This window comes from Saccopteryx bilineata, chromosome 6 (genome assembly GCF_036850765.1).
Source record: "Saccopteryx bilineata isolate mSacBil1 chromosome 6, mSacBil1_pri_phased_curated, whole genome shotgun sequence".
Lineage (NCBI taxonomy): Eukaryota > Metazoa > Chordata > Mammalia > Chiroptera > Emballonuridae > Saccopteryx > Saccopteryx bilineata.
In genome coordinates this window covers 101,694,279-101,710,699 of record NC_089495.1, presented here as the reverse complement: position 1 = coordinate 101,710,699, position 16,421 = coordinate 101,694,279, and the positions used below count along the sequence as shown (strand labels likewise).

Sequence of the window (16,421 nt, the reverse complement as noted above, 5' to 3'; positions counted from 1 at the left end):
ACTCCCGCATGCGCCCGACCGGGATCCACCCGGCACGCCCACCATGGGGCAATGCTCTGCCCACCAGGGGGCAATGCTCTGCCCATCCTGGGCGTCGCCATGTTGCGACCAGAGCCACTCTAGCGCCTGGGGCAGAGGCCACAGAGCCATCCCCAGCGCCCAGGCCATCTTTGCTCCAATGGAGCCTTGGCTGCGGGAGGGGAAGAGAGAGACAGAGAGGAAGGCGCGGCGGAGGGGTGGAGAAGCAAATGGGCGCTTCTCCTGTGTGCCCTGGCCGGGAATCGAACCCGGGTCCTCCGCATGCTAGGCCGACGCTCTACCGCTGAGCCAACCGGCCAGGGCTAATTGTAAACTTATTAAATATTAACATCATTTAAAATTGTAAATAAACTGTCCTCCCACTTTTGAACAATTCAAACTATCCCCAGTTATTTAAAATAACTTGATATCATATTAAGTTATGTACACACACACAATAAGTTCTCCTCTAAGGATGTTGTCTTTCACATCCTTACATTGTCCAATCCAATGTTAAAAGCTTCTCTAGAGGTCCTTAGTTTTATTTACATAAGCTTTGTACATTCCTTATGAAGTTTATTTTTAGGGATTTTTTAAAGTTATGAATGGACTCTTTCATTCATTTTTCTAATCATTGTTTGAGATGGGGGTAGCTGGTGATTATCATTTACTAATTTTTACAAGCTGTTTCACTTGGTAGCCTTTTAGTTTCTATTGCATTTTCTCATGAAAACAATCACATTGCATACAAATTCTGCCTTCTTATTTCATTTCATTCTTTTGTGTAATTTCCCTAGCTAATATGTTCTAAGAAATGGTGAATCACATGGGACCCTGGGCATCTTCACTGTGTTCCTGACTTTAAGAGAAATGCCTCTGTTTACCACCATTGGCTAACTTTTGTCTTAGCAATTTCAGATAACATCAAGAATCCATGTAGCTTTATTTTCAAATGGATTTCAAACATCAAAAAAAAATTTTTAATTCTGTCAACCACTTTTTAGTACTTATGAGATGATAATCTTTTCCTCCTTTGATCTGTTAAGATGAACCATTCTTGTATTCTCAGATAAATGCTCATGGCATCTGTTCTTCTTAACATTATTTATTTTCAAAATCATGTGGGATGATCTTGCAAACTTATTATTCCAGAAGAAACACAATGAATAATATTTAAGACCAAGCCAATGGAATTAAATGTTCTCCTTCATTGTAAGGATATACAATCTGCAATGATCTAAAAAAAAATCTTAGAAAATGATCATTTACCTAACCAGAATTACCTTAATTATGGGTTCAGTTTTGAATGTATAGATTACTTCTAGTATATGTAAATAATTATTTGTCAATCAATTACTAAGTATTTGGGAAATGGAATAAAAAGCAGACTGATTTTAAAATGAAATAAAACTAAACAATAAAAATGAACCCAAGGTCTCTGGCTCGAGCAAGGGGTTACTCGGTCTGCTGAAAGCCCACGGTCAAAGCACATATGAGACAGCGATCAATGAACAACTAAGGTGTCGCAACAAAAAACTGATGATTGATGCTTCTCATCTCTCTCCGTTCCTGTCTGTCCCTATCTGTCCCTCTCTCTGAAAGAAAAAAAAATACATCTACTGCATAAGACTAAGCACCTACACATTAATTATAGTGAAAACATAATAGTTATAAGCAATGGGTTCTCAAAGAAATAAAAGCAATCTGCACTTTATTGATTCTATGATGTACTTTTTTTACATTTTAGATGTAATCTGAAATTAAAATGTAACTAGAATCTATATATGATGATTGTGTTTAATTTCTTAGTCTACATTTTTGTGTGTGTGTGTTGCATGAAATACAAAGTCAGTTGAAAATTGGTAGTATCTTAGATTTGGTCAAATACAGCTAATATCAATTATAAAGGTTATATAAACAACTTCATCTCCCTACCTCTGCCTCTAACATAAATCCTCTTTTTTAAGAATACTATTACTAGGCTGATCGGTGGTGGTACAGTGGATAGAGTGTTGACCTGGGATGCTAAGATCCCAGATTTGAAACCCTGAGGTCCCTGGCTTGAGCACAAGCGAAACAGCTTGAGTATGGGGTCTTTGGCTTGAGCGTGGGGTCATCAAAATGATCCCATGAGAGCTGGCTTGAGCCCAAAGGCCACTGGCTTAACACCCAAGGTTGCTGGCTTGAACAAAGGGTCACTGGCTCAGCTGGAGCCCCCCTAGTTAAGGAATGTATGAGAAGCCATCAATGAACAACTAAAGTCATGCAACTATGAGTTAATGCTTCTCATCTCTCCTTTCTTGTGTTTTTCTCTCTCTCTCTTTTTCAAAAAAAAAAAGAAAATAAACAAATAAAAATATTATTACTATATATGGATTTTTAAAGAATAAACTAAGTTAAAATTCAACTTAGATTTAAGAAATTTGACATTTTTAACTAGAGGTTAGGATATGATGGTAAGTGCAGGAGTCGATGCAGGTGTGCGTGCACTGGAGTCTCTGGGCTCTACCTGACTTTGGGTGGAGTTGGTAAAATCATTCTCAAGTGGCCTTATCCAGGAAAGTAAATCAGGCAGTTGTTATTACAGTGTTTCTTTCTCAATTAGAGCTGCTGGCATAAGAGAACTCACAGGTCTTCTCTGTCCCCATGTCCTCTCTCCTCACCCAGCTCTCCCTGAAAATGAGAGAATGGACACAGAACATCTTGCCCATCACATTATTTCCTGTTTCGCTTGCTTACCTAGTCACCATAGATGACAGCAATGGACCCGTTACAATTACTCTCCACAGAGCCCTAATCAACAGATATAGAATAGGGGATCCTGTCATGACCAAACAAAATGCAAAGGAAATAGCTAGCAGAGTCCTGTGAACTGAGGGAATGGCTATAGGGCGGGGAATTCAAACTAGCAAACTGACCCACTGACTGCCACAAACCACTTTAGTCCTCCTTTGAAGTATGAATTTAAACCTCTCCTCTAAACATATATATATATATTTCCATGAATATGAATGTCTCTGATCACCAAATTCAACCAACAACTTCAAAACAATTCAGTTAATCCCTGGAAACAATTCTCTTTAGCTCTTTTACAAATGATTAAAATAAAAAGGAACGAAGTCAACAGCACTCAGCCAGTTCTAATTTCAGTATTAGTAGACTCAACGAGAGCCCTTGACTTATAACCTTGACGTGGACTCACCTTTTCCACAGCTGCTTGAAAAGCCTGTTTAATTCTCTTACATGAATCAGGTATTAATTTTGTGTCTTGACTCTCCAGACCTGTGTCTTGCAAATCTGTGTTTTCATGGAGTTTGAAAATTCTATTAATGCAGTGAGTGTCATCTTCTGATATTCTATTGGGATCCATCTGAGAAACAAAAGGGTAAGGACATTAAAGTGTTTGCCATTAATCATTCTGCTATTTAATAAAGTGTGACTTGAGAACAAAAATTTCATTTTTGCAAGAGTTTTATGTCCCAATAATTAATAGTTAACACAATTACCCTCAAATTGGTAAAAACATCGATTTCTAATTCATTTTTATGAATAGCTGACTATTATCCTCAACACAAGTGTATACACGTGTTATTAGGGAATTGTCAAAACAGGCTGATAGGTAGAAGTCCTCATAGAGGAAATCAGTGGTCAGTGCAGGTGGAGAAAGCTTTTTGTCTTTAAGTCATATGTAGTATGCTAGAGGGGAATTATGAAGCCCACTTAGACATTCAAAGCACGAAGCCTACATAAATCAGGTGAAATTTAACATCATCTTTAGCCACAATGATTGCCTGGCCTCTTTCCTAAAATAACATGTAATCTAATCAGCAAAAATAGGGCAAGAGAAATACATTTCCTAGTCCCAAAGAAAACCTGAAGCCAGAGCATAAATTTCCTTCTTCTTCCACCTCTTACCAGTATTTCTCAGCCGGGAGTGGCTCGGCTGTTAGGGGTGCCTGGGACTGTGTGCGGGTCAGACTTGGCATCGTTGGGGAGGCGGAGGGCTGCGAGGGGCCAGCAGGCTATGTGGGTATGTACTGAGGGGATGCTAACACTCTTGTAATGTAAGGGATTGGCCCATCCAAAATATCCTCATAGAGTTACTAGTTTGTAGCAGCATAAGCATTTAAGTATTGCTCTTTTCTTAAAATTCTCTGCCCACTCCTTCCAGGGCTCTGACAAGCCTTTGCAGTGGTTTCAACTGCCAAGTGTAGAGAAAATCAGCTTTCAATGTTTATAATAGCAATACTTTAAATTGTCCTTTTATTTAAAAAATTCAAAATGCTTCATGTTCATTTACTTATTAGTAGGTACAGACTAGATAAAAAAAAAAAAAGGGGAGAGGAGAGAAAAAAATTACATAAGTTTACAGTAACCAAAGCTTAGCCAATAATACCAAGTCTCCACTCCCAGGTTTAATTATTTTTTTAAAAGGAATCAAAGAGATATTCAAATTTATTAATGAACCATCAAATATAAACTGAAAATTTCCCTATACATATCTAAAATTTTCAAGATGAAATGATAGTCTTTCAACAATGTGCATCCACAAATACGAATTTTATTATTCCAGTCTAGCAAAATATAGCTTTTCTCTATAATCAGTGGAAATATATCACTCATAAAGCAAAACTATTTGCAATCCATATTTACTTTTACATTTTCTTTAAAATAATTAGTACAAATCAGAATATGTCAGTTTTTATATAAGGAAAGATTTCAATCACATGCTTTAAAAAAAAGAAAAAAAGGGAGGGCTCACTTTTTTTGTGACAGAGAGTCAGAGAGAGGGACAGATAAGGACAGACAGACAGGAAGGGGGAGAGATAAGAAGTATCAATTCTTCGTTGCACACCTTAGTTGTTCATTGATTGCTTTCTCATATGTGCCTTGACCGTGGGGCTACAGCAGACCGAGTGACCCCTTGCTCGAGCCAGAGACCTTGGGCTCAAAGCTGGTGAGCCTTGCTCAAACCAGATGAGTCCGCGCTCAAGCCGGGGACCTCAGCGTTTCGAACCTGGGTCCTCTGCATCCAAGGTCGTCGCTCTATCTACTGTGACACTGCCTGGTCAGGCAAGAAGGCTCACTTTTATCTTTATCTCTCTCTCTCTCTCCCTCTCTCTCTCTCTCTAAAAAAAAAGAAGGCTTGACTGGTGGTGGCATAGTGGATAGAGCACCGACCTGGGACATTGAAGTCCCAAGTTTGAAATTCCAGGGTCACCAGATTGAGTGCAGGGTCACCAGCTTGAGAAGGGGATCATCAACATGATCTCATGGTTGCTGGCCTCAGACCAAAGGCCTCTGGCTTGAGCAAGGGGTCACTGGCTCAGCTGGAGACCCCAGTCAAAACATGTATGAGAGCCTGACCAGGCGGTGGCGCAGTGGATAGAGCATCGGACTGGGATGCCGAGGACCCAGGTTCGAGACCCCAAGGTCGCCAGCTTGAGTGTGGGCTCATCTGGCTTGAGCAAAAGCTCACCAGCTTGGACCCAAGGTCTCTGGCTCGAGCAAGGGGTTACTCAGTCTGCTGAAGGCCCGTGGTCAAGGCACATATGAGAAAGCAATCAATGAACAACTAAGGTGTCAAAAACGAAAAACTGATGATTCATGCTTCTCATCTCTCCATTCTTGTCTATCTGTCTCTATCTATCCCTTTCTCTGACTCTATCTCTGTCCCTGTATAAAAAAAAGAAGAAAAAAAAAAACACGTATGAGAACCAATCAATGAACAACTAAAGTGATGCAATTATGAGTTGATGCTTCTCATCTCTCACCCTTCCTCTTTCTCTCAAATAAATAAATAAATAGATAGATAAATAAATAAATAAAACAAAAAGCTCACTTATGCCAATAAGTTTCCCACAAAACCAGAAAGCCTTGGGCAACTGATATGAAGGGTCATTGAGTTCAGACCTCGGGAAAGAAGAAACAGTCAAGGATCTGGGGAGGCTCACCACCAGAAAACTGCTGAGCTGAAGGAACAATATGATGTCAACAGGGAAATGCCTAGTCACCTTAAAATTGGTTCAGCTAAAGTCCCGCCAACAAGCTAAGCATCATCTAACAGAGACAGCAGTCCCCAATACCTTACTACTGAAAGGAGAACCCAAAGGCCTGCAGCATCAAGGGCTCAGGGGGAGCTTGTTAGAAATGCAGAATCTCACAGTCATCCCTCCCCCTCAGCTCACTGCCTGGAAATCTGCATTCTAACTACATCCCAGGTGATTCGGATGCACATTAAAGTTTAACAAGTAATGCTTTTAAATATCAAGTATACAAATATAGGTCTTTCTGCTATTAAAGTGACTTCAAATTTCCTTGAACATCAATTTTAAAATGTTTTCACAAGTAAAATCAATTAGTATCAAAATACTGCAGCACTTAATAATAGTTAATGATTTGATGCAAAGAAATATAATGCAAAGACTTTGTCTTCTCTCTAATAAAAGATCTCCATGTCCAGATGCCCCTCCAATTTAATCAACATCTCTAAGGGTAGGGGTCAACGGAATCCCTCCACAAGTGTTTCAAATGTGCAGTTCAGATTTCAGAATGTATCTCCTACCCCGCAAGCAATCACCTAACAAAGCAGTCTTGATAGAAAATCTGTGCTTGGCCCTGGCCTGTTGGCTCAGTGGTAGAGCACTACCCCTTGCGTGCATGTCCAGGGTTTGATTCTGCTCGGGGCACACAGGAGAAGCGACCATCTGCTTCTCCACCCCTCACTCTCTCCCATCTCTCTCTCTCACTCTATCTCTCTCTTCCCCTTCTTCAGTCATGACTCAACTGAGCAAGTTGGTCCTGGGCACTAAGGATTGGCTCCATGGTCTTGTCTCAGGCACTACAGTGGCTCAGTTGTCAAGCAATAGAGCAATGGCCCCAGATGGGCAAAGCATCACCCCACAGGGGGCTTGCCAGGTGGATCCTAGTTGGGGTGCATGCAAGAATCTATCTCTCTGTCTTCCTGCTTCTCACTTAAGAATAAATAAATTAATTAATAAAAAAAGAAATAAAGAAAATTTACATAACTAAAAATAATACTTTTGAATCAATTTCAGTCACTAATTAGATAATCTACATATTGCAAATTAGAAATGAATATATTTCCAGTGTTGCAAATCATCTGAAAAGCTTGCTCCCTCATTCACTGCTGGTGGGAATGAAATTAGTACAGCCATTATGGAAGAAAGTATGGTGGTTCATCAAATATTAAGAATAGAATTACCATATGACCCAGCAATCCCTCAACTGAGTATATACGCCCAAAACCTGAAAACATTGGTACATAAAGACACATGCAGCCCCATGATCATCGCAGCATTGTTCACAGTGGCCAAGACATGGAAACAACTAAAGTGCCCTTTGATAAAAGATTGTATAAAGAAGATGTGGTACATATATTAATGGAATACTACTCAGCCATAAGAAACAATGACATAGTATCATTTACGACAACATGAATGGACCTTGATAACATTATACTGAGTGAAATAAGTAAATCAGAAAAAGCTAAAAACTGTATGATTCCACACAGATAGGATATAAAACTGAGGTTCATGGACATAGATAAAAGTGCAGTGTACCAGAGAGAGGGGATGTGGGGGAGGCAGGAAGGGTTTGGGGAAGGGTATAAAAAGGGACAAGTATAAGGTGACAGAGGATGACTTGACTTTGGGTGATAGGTATACAAACATAATCAACTGTTCAAATGATGTGGAGAAGGGAAATTACCCAAAATCTATGTACTCTTGTTGATCAATGTCACCCTGTTAAATTTAAATTTTTAAATAAATTTTAAAAAAGAAAGAAAGAAAAGCTTGTTCAGTAAATTAAACATGCCAGATACTGTGCTAGACGGTGACAATAAAGTAGTGAGCAAAACAGACAGTGCTTTCCCTCATGAAACTTATTCTCGACAGAGAAACACAGAAATTAATAAAAAAAAATCACAGTAAACTTAGCTACCAAAGAATTCATTTTATGTAGAAACGTCTAAAAAGATTAAATAAATCTTGACTATCTGATTTAAAATGGATTTTTAAAATGCATTTATCAGATATGTTCATATGAAATGAACTCAAATTGTTTCAAAAAAAAAACAAAAAAAAAAAACAACACTTCCCTGAAATTTAATCATCTGTAGGGTTAAATGAGGCAGGATGCTTGACATTTGAACTACTTCGTTATCTGTTTCTACAGTCAGCTGCACACCTCTACATCAGATTCTCAGTAGTGACTGCTCTCCTGTTTGGGTAGCAAATAGCAAGAGAGGATGGTGTGCAGATTGGGGGACTGGGGCGAAGGAGTTGAAAGGGCAACAGAGATTGAGTTTTCTGAAAAGCTTATCTCTAAACTTTGAATACGGTTTGTAGGGATGTTTCAAAAGTGCACATACATTTTACAAACAACGTTTTGAAAGCCTCTTTTTTTATTTTTTTGGTAAACCAAAGTATGAATACTATGTGGTAAGTATATAGCACAAGCCACACGCTATTTTTTCTTTGGCAAGGCTGGTAGGGGAAAAGCCAATCTACACTGAATCTCGAACTCTTTTTTCTTCATCTATGAACTGGCGATCCGCAAATATTAAGGAAGCTGATTCATTTTTAACTATTCAAATATGAGTTGAGAAGAAAAAAAAACTTTTTAAGTCACTATAATTTTTACACTATTCTGGGCATTCTTCTAAATGTATTTAAACTAAATTAAACTATTTTGTTAAGGATTTGTATGGCTTCTCCTCCCCCTCCCTTTTAAACAAAAGCAATAAAACTGGCCCCTTTTTCTCATTTTTTTATACTGTAAACTGCAATGTTACCCGATACTAGATTATTTCATTATAATTCAAATGCTTTCAGAAACCCCAAGTAGTTGACCCACAACTTTTATGGAAGTCAAAAATCTACCTCTTCTTTGGTACCAGGTTCTAATTCAAACATGCCGATACAAGTGAAAATGTTAGATCATTGACAGGACAAATTGAGTTTATTCTCTTAACTAGAGCTTTGAAAGAAGGCCTCCAGCATATACAAAAGTGGAAAAAACTGTAGAGTGAACTCCCACATACCCATCCTGAGCTTCAGCAACTGCATGGCCAATCTTGTTTCCCCTCTAAATAACCACTTCCCTTCCCCCACCATCGCTGCCACTGTTCTGAAACAAGCGCCAGACAGCGTGGCATTTCATTTGTAACTACTTCAAAACGAATCTCTAAATGATTAGGCCTACTGTAGGTATCAAACTTAGATAGCATTTTCAACAAAATGCAACCAGGTCTAGTGGTGTATTCTTATGAACACATTGCTCCTAATATTATTTCTTTACTGAAGGAGATGATCTTTTAAAAAGTACAAAATTGGGTTCAGAATAATGGCTAATATATTTTGCATAAGTCTTGGAAAAAAACATTTTTCATGCCATTTAGCAAAACTGTACCCAGAAATACCATGACATTACATTCTCCAAACAAAAAATTTCTAGCTAGTCCGACTAACTTATATGCTTACTTTGGAAAAGGGTTTGAGAGTTTCACTCTTATCCATGTGACATTAAGACTGCTAAGTTATGACAGGTGATCATCAGAAGAAAATACCCATCATCCCACCAAACCACTAACATTGACAACTGCTACCAAAAAGCTGAACTGTAACAAGAGCCCAGCAGATCACTCTTTCTTATGTGGCCACACCAATTTCTACGGTTCCTGCCCATCTAAGTTGCTCATGGTCCCTAGAAATCCTTTATTCCCTACTGCTCTTTCAACGCTGAAAACTTACTTCACCATTACAGTTGTGAAGACGTCCTATACCAGCCCTGGCCCAATAGCTCAGTTGCTTACAGCCTTGTTCCCATACGCCAAGGTTGCAGGTTAGATTCCAGTCAGGGCACATACAGGAATCAACCAATGAATGCATAAATAAGTCGAAAAACAAATCTATGTTTCTCTCTCTCTCTCTTTCTGTCCCTTTCTCTCTCTAAAAATTAATAAATTAAGAAAAAAATTGTAAAGGTGTTACAAAAGATACAGGTTGAGAACTAGTGTACTTTCTGACCCTCTTCTGAATGCTGCTCTCTTGTCTAAGAATCTTAAGTCTCTTGTTGTAGGCTTCTCCAGTACTGGGCGCCATGCCATGCACATAGTCGGTGGGCACTGTATGTTGAATAAATGATTTTTAACTAATATTCCACAGCACTTACTAGTGCCATGTGCAATACAGGCACTGCATACACAAGCATTAAATGGGGGGCGGGGCACAACATGCCGGATGGGAAAGCGGGTAAACCACTCATTCTTGACTGCAGCCTACTCCAATGAAAGAAAAACATCTCAGCCCTGGCCACATAGCTTAGCGTAATCCTGAGGCTCAGAGGTTGCCAGTTTGATCCCTGGTCAGGGTACATACAGGAACAGATCGATGTTCCTGTCTCTGTCTCTCACTCTCTTTCTCTCCCACCCCCCTCAAATTAATAAATAAAACTTTTTTAAAAATAAAAACATTTCATCACTTTTATATAGATTTGTGTTGCAAACAAACCACTCAAAATTGTTTTTTAGAAAAGAGTTCTATCAACAGAGTATTTTTATTACTATACAAATACAAATTTTCTAAAGTATTGCTCATATTATTTCTACTTTTGCTTTAGTACATAGTGAAACTAGTTCCATAAAATGTAAACTAGTGGATAATGAAAACAACAAAAAGCATATGATACCAAGTAATGGGGTTCAAGACTCTGGACATGTCAAAACCCATACAGCCCAAGCAACGCCACGTTCCAATACATCCAGTTGGGTTTAGTAATCACCTTTGAATCTGAAAACCAATGAAGTCCAAAACCAACTCTCTTTTCCCATAAAAAAAAAAATGCACAGTCAGCCCTCCACTTCCTCTGAGAAAGAGTTCATAACACCAGACAAGAATATTTGAATGAATCCAACCATCTGCACTGCAATTTCCAAGAAAACACAAGCGCATAAACCACCAGAAAGCATACTATTACAAATCTACCCTTTCCTTTCTATCTCTCTGCAGTTCCAAGCCGTCATCCTCATCTTGTAAAAGGTCGGTCATTTGCTAGATTGTAGCAAGGCTGTGTCAGGGGAGAGAACTTCACCGCCAACACACACACCTTGCTTCCTTCTCTGCTCACCTTAGTGGGGAGGCACGTGGGTCCTTCCCTCTTTTTCAAACCCCGAGCAAGCGGATCCTTGGTAGCGAGACAAGACTTGTCTGGTTGCGCTGTCATTCGGCCCTTCTGGTGGCTCGGGCAGCACCAGCTGAGGCTCCAGGGGCTGCCCGCAGCCGAACACACTTACACAGCAGCCCGCCCCGGCCACCCAAACCCTCCGGTGGGTGGGCAGGGGAAAAAAGCTCGATAGATAAGTAAAGGGTCTCGTTTTTTCCCTAAATGTTCATAAGGTAATTCTAAGTTATCAGTGAAAAATAGAAGGGGAAGCGTGCAGTCATTTCCAGAAGAGGTGAGCGGCCAATGCGGTCTCGCCGGGGGAAATTCAAACGCACCGGGCTAGGCGAGCCCAGGCTCCGCGCGCTGCGAGGCGGTGCGTACGCTGACCCGGAGCCCCGCGAGTCCGGCCCGCGAGAGACTACCCCCCAGCGACACGCTCCCTCGTTAGTCACTGTCTCCTCCTGAATATTCACGATCTGGGGAACCGAGCCGGGCAGCCAGACTCAGTTTCCCACCAGTGCGAGAAGTGGGAACAGTGAGTGTGCTCGGCCTGCGCGCCCCCCGGGAGGCGAGCACTCACCTGCGCTCGGAAGTAGAGGAACAGGGCGACGCTGCAGACGACCTGGCCCAGCCCCAGCCCCAGCAGGGCCACGAACATGAAACGGGAGGTGGCGGCGGGCGCAGGCGGCGCGGGCGGCGGTGGAGCGTGCAGGGGGCCCTCGTGCGGGGCGCCGGAGCCGCCGCTGCCCATCTCCTCCGCGCCGCGCAGGTACTTGGTGTAGTCTCGGCTGGCCCGGCGCATGGCACTCCGCCCGCTCTCCCGGGCGCACGCCTCCTTCGAGCTTTTCCCTTGCTGATCTGCCCACTGCCAAGTCCAAAGGTAGCGTGAAGTCGAAGCCGGCGCGGGACCAGGCGGTCCTCGACGTGGGGCGCACAGAGCCGGGCGCTGCTCCTGGGCGCGCGGGCGAGCGGGCAGGGCGCTTGGCCACCCCAACTCTTATAAACCGCTTCGAGAAGGCTGGCCTCGCGAGCCAATCAGCCCTGGGCCAGGCTGCCTCTTCCACTCCCACCTCTGGCTCCCCTTCCTTCCTTTTGCCCTCTCTTTCTCACTCTCCCACTCACAGCCTCCTCCCCATCGGGCCCTCAGAGGAGGAGACTGTGGGTTGCTCCAGCAGTTACAGACACCACTTATCCATCCTTAGCTGCGTTTTGGAAGTCCAGAAGATGGGGGTGGCCCGGGGTGGACGAGGCAGCCCGGGGTGGACGAGGCGTGGATGCAAATACATGTCTTGTTTAAGGGTCATGAACCTTCCTCAGGTAGTTTGCATTCCTGAGCTCCAGTCTCCCCTATGGGATTTAGAAGGTTAGACTTGATCTCTGCAGGCCCTTCCCACCTGTGTCTCCTCTCTGACCTCCCCAGCCCCCAGAAAAAGTCAGCAAGGACCACCTCAGGGTCCGAGAGTGCAGTCTCTATCATGGTTCCAAACATAGGCCCTTAGTCTTTTGGGAGACTTAACAACCAGAACCCTCCTTCCCAAATCCCTGCTTCCACACCCCCAAAGTGGCTTTGAGTGGGGCAGGTTTTGAATGTGGCAGCAGAGAGCCTATCGGCACCAACTCTTAACTTTAAAAAGGGAAAGGGTACAGGGAGAGGGGTAGGACCCAGTAGCTTCATATATGGAATCATGTTATGTTCTTACAAAGCCGGTCACATGCCACCTCTAATGTATGGCCACCGGGGTAGGCCTCCACAGGAGGGCTCATCCAACTGGCAACCAAAGAAGAGGGACATTACACAAAGCTGGTGGTGTGGTTAAATGTTCATTTCGTTGCTGAAGAACACTTTTCGGAGCTTTTAAAAGCCTCTATTCAGAATTGTGCCCCTTGGTGAGAAAAATGAAAATATGAACATTGCTGATACATCTTCAGTAGGAAATAAAGGAGGTTCTGATCAAATTAAACACCTACGAAACTTAGGATATTTCCACTTTCTATTAATGATTTTTAATGTTGTGTGCTCTTTCTGCATAGTTTTCTTTTCTTTTTTCTTTTTTTTTTGTATTTTTCTGAAGCTAGAAACGGGGAGAGACAGTCAGACAGACTCCCACATGCGCTGGACAGGGATCCACCCGGCACGCCCACCAGGGGCGATGCTCTGCCCACCAGGGGGCGATGCTCTGCCCCTCCGGGGGGTCGCTTTGCCGAGACCAGAGCCACTCTAGCACCTGAGGCAGAGGCCAAGGAGCCATCCCCAGCGCCCGGGCCATCTTTGCTCCATTGGAGCCTTGGCTGTGGGAGGGGAGGGGGGCGGTGGAGAAGCAAATGGGCGCTTCTCCTATGTGCCCTGGCTGGGAATCGAACCCGGGTCCCCCGCATGCCAGGCCGATGCTCTACCGCTAAGCCAACCAGCCAGGGCCTCTGCATAGTTTTCTAATGGACACTTCTATAGGCAAGATTTATCACAAATTACACATCTCTTGTTATTTTTTTTATTTTTTAATTCATTTTAGAGAAGAGACAGACAGAGAGAGAGAGAGGAGAGAGAGAGAGAGAAGGAGGGGAGGAGCTGGAAGCATCAACTCCCATATGTGCCTTGACCAGGCAAGCCCAGGGTTTCGAACCGACGACCTCATCATTTCCAGGTTAACGCTTTATCCACTGCGTCTCTTAAGTTATTAAAGCTGGTGACCTTAATTGAACACTCAGAACTCAGCACACAGTGAGGAGGAGCAACCAGGGTGGATGAAAAGGCAACAGTAAAGCCCTGGCCATATAGCTCTGTAGGTTAGAGCATCGTCCAGAAGCACACAGGTTTGATCCTCAATCAAGGCGTGTACAGAAACAGTTCAATGTTCCTATCTCTCTCTCTTCCTCTCTCACTGAAATCATTAAAAAAAAAAAAAGCACCTGTACAAATTAAATTACTTATTCAAATTTAAAAGTGCTTTTAGCACTTATATGTATAGCAGTTTGATAGGGAAAGATGGGAAGGAACTTCTAACTCTAGTAACAGAAATAATTCAAACTACGGCCCCGCGGGCCGCATGCAGCCCCCTGAGGCCATTTATCCGGCCCCCCCACCGCACTTCCGGAAGGTCACCTCTTTCATTGGTGGTCAGTGAGAGGAGCACTGTATGTGGCAGCCCTCCAATGGTCTGAGGGACAGTGAACTGGCCCTCTGTGTAAAAAGTTTGGGGACCCCTGCCTGCAGTCCTGGGCCTCCTCCTACTTTCTGCTTGTTAACTTTGGGAAATAGGGGTTGTTTTCCTCCTCCTTCTTGTCCTTCTTCCTTTGGGAAAGAATTCTATATTTTGAACTTTTTCTAAATCTCTAGATAAAGTATCGAATGTGTTGTAGCAGCTAACCCACAATGACTACTGCAGCCCCTTCCATTTTCCCCAGTGTGTGACGCTACATGGTTTTTACTCCCTGACATCTTGATACTGATGTTGCAGGAACGCTCCCCAGATCTCTAAGAGTCATGTTCGTGTATGTTTGATCCAGTAACTTCATCTCTAGGACTGTATTTATATATTAGATTTCTACAGAGTTCTTCTGGTGACTCTCCTACCGCTTAGCAATTATTTTCCTTTACTTCCCTGAAGACGTCCTCCCATTGCATTCCAGTATCCAGAGGCTAAATTGGAAGCTACACTTTCTCTATTTGTTGCTCCTTCAAAGGAAAAAAGCCTTTCTGCCTATTTATTTGCATACTCATTTGTCAATAGTCTATTCCCCAATTAATATATAAATGCCATATTTTCAAGGATTTTACCTTTATTACTCACCACTATATCCTCATGTCCCAGATTGTTGCCTGGTATGTGGTAGTACAAAGTAAAGATGTGTTGAATGAAAAGTGACTGAAGGAGCCCTGGCCGGTTGGCTCAGTGGTAGAGCGTCGGCCTAGCGTGCGGAGGACCCGGGTTCAATTCCCGGCCAGGGCACATAGGAGAAGCGCCCATTTGCTTCTCCACCCCTCTGCCGCGCCTTCCTCTCTGTCTCTCTCTTCCCCTCCCGCAGCCAAGGCTCCATTGGAGCAAAGATGGCCCGGGCGCTGGGGATGGCTCTGTGGCCTCTGCCCCAGGCGCTAGAGTGGCTCTGGTCGCAACATGGCGACGCCCAGGAGGGTCGCAACATGGCGACGCCCAGGATGGGCAGAGCATCGCCCCCTGGTGGGCAGAGCATCGCCCCCTGGTGGGCGTGCCGGGTGGATCCCGGTCGGGCGCTTGCGGGAGTCTGTCTGACTGTCTCTCCCTGTTTCCAGCTTTAGAAAAATGCAAAAAAAAAAAAAAAAGTGACTGAAGGGATCCACAGAGCCTCTGCCACTATCCCAGTCAAAGCCACACTGCTTTTTACCTGAATTAATCACATTGCCTAACTGGCCCCTCTACCTCCAGTCTTGTTTGCTCCTGAACCATTTTGTACACAGGGATTATGATTTCCTTTTAAGGCAAAAAGATCTATCATTTTCCTATTTCCAAACTTTCAATGACTTCTAAGTATAAAGTCTAAACTCTTGAGATAGAAACCTCAAGTAGTCCTTCACAAATGTGGCTCAAGACTCCTTTTCTACATCAGCTTCAAATACCACACCCTGAGCTAAAGTATACTTCTCTCCCATCTCCCCATGCCTGGGTGACTCCCCTACCGTCCCTCCTCTCTCAGCTCACATCCTTCCTCCAGAAGTCCCTCTCTGTTCTCCCAGCCCAGTTGGCTCCCTCTGTTTTATGCACTCATAGCAACCTTAACCTCTGCTATTATGACATTCATGCATTCATTTATTCACTATACAGCTACATTAGTGGGACCTACTATATTCAAGCCCCAAGCTGGACCCTTGCGACAGAGTGCTAGTCAAAATAGAACAGGAGGGTTACACTCTAGTGGGGGAAAAAGTTATGTTGAACAAATCACTTAACAAATAAATAACTTAAACCACAACAACTATTTTGAAGGCCAGTACAAGAACAATGAAAACATTTTAATAATAATGGGCCTAACTTATTCTGGAGAGTCAGCAAAGGCATTTTGGGCAAAGATAATGATTAAAATTATTCTCTAAGTAATAGCTAACCAAGAAGAAAATGACCAGGGGGCTATCTTAAACAGAGAATGATTGTGTTATTGTAATTATTTGTTTAATATATCTTCCCTGTTGGACTTGTATGTCTTACTGTGAATTCATTAATGTATTTATCATTATATTATATGTA

The 16,421-nt window shown here is 42.8% G+C and overlaps 1 protein-coding gene across 1 annotated transcript in view; it reads right to left on the bottom strand.

Moving 5' to 3' along the window:
• Positions 1-12,132, bottom strand: part of TNFSF11 (TNF superfamily member 11) — a 36,521-nt gene extending 24,389 nt beyond the window's left edge. The window contains exons 1-2 of the mRNA XM_066235645.1: positions 11,786-12,132; positions 3,221-3,388 (exon numbers count right to left, since the gene is read on the bottom strand). Of these exons, the coding sequence (XP_066091742.1) occupies positions 3,221-3,388; positions 11,786-12,007 (390 nt within the window). The 5' untranslated portion in view covers positions 12,008-12,132. The remainder of the gene's footprint in view (positions 1-3,220; positions 3,389-11,785) is intronic.
• Between the last annotated feature and the right edge of the window lie 4,289 nt (positions 12,133-16,421).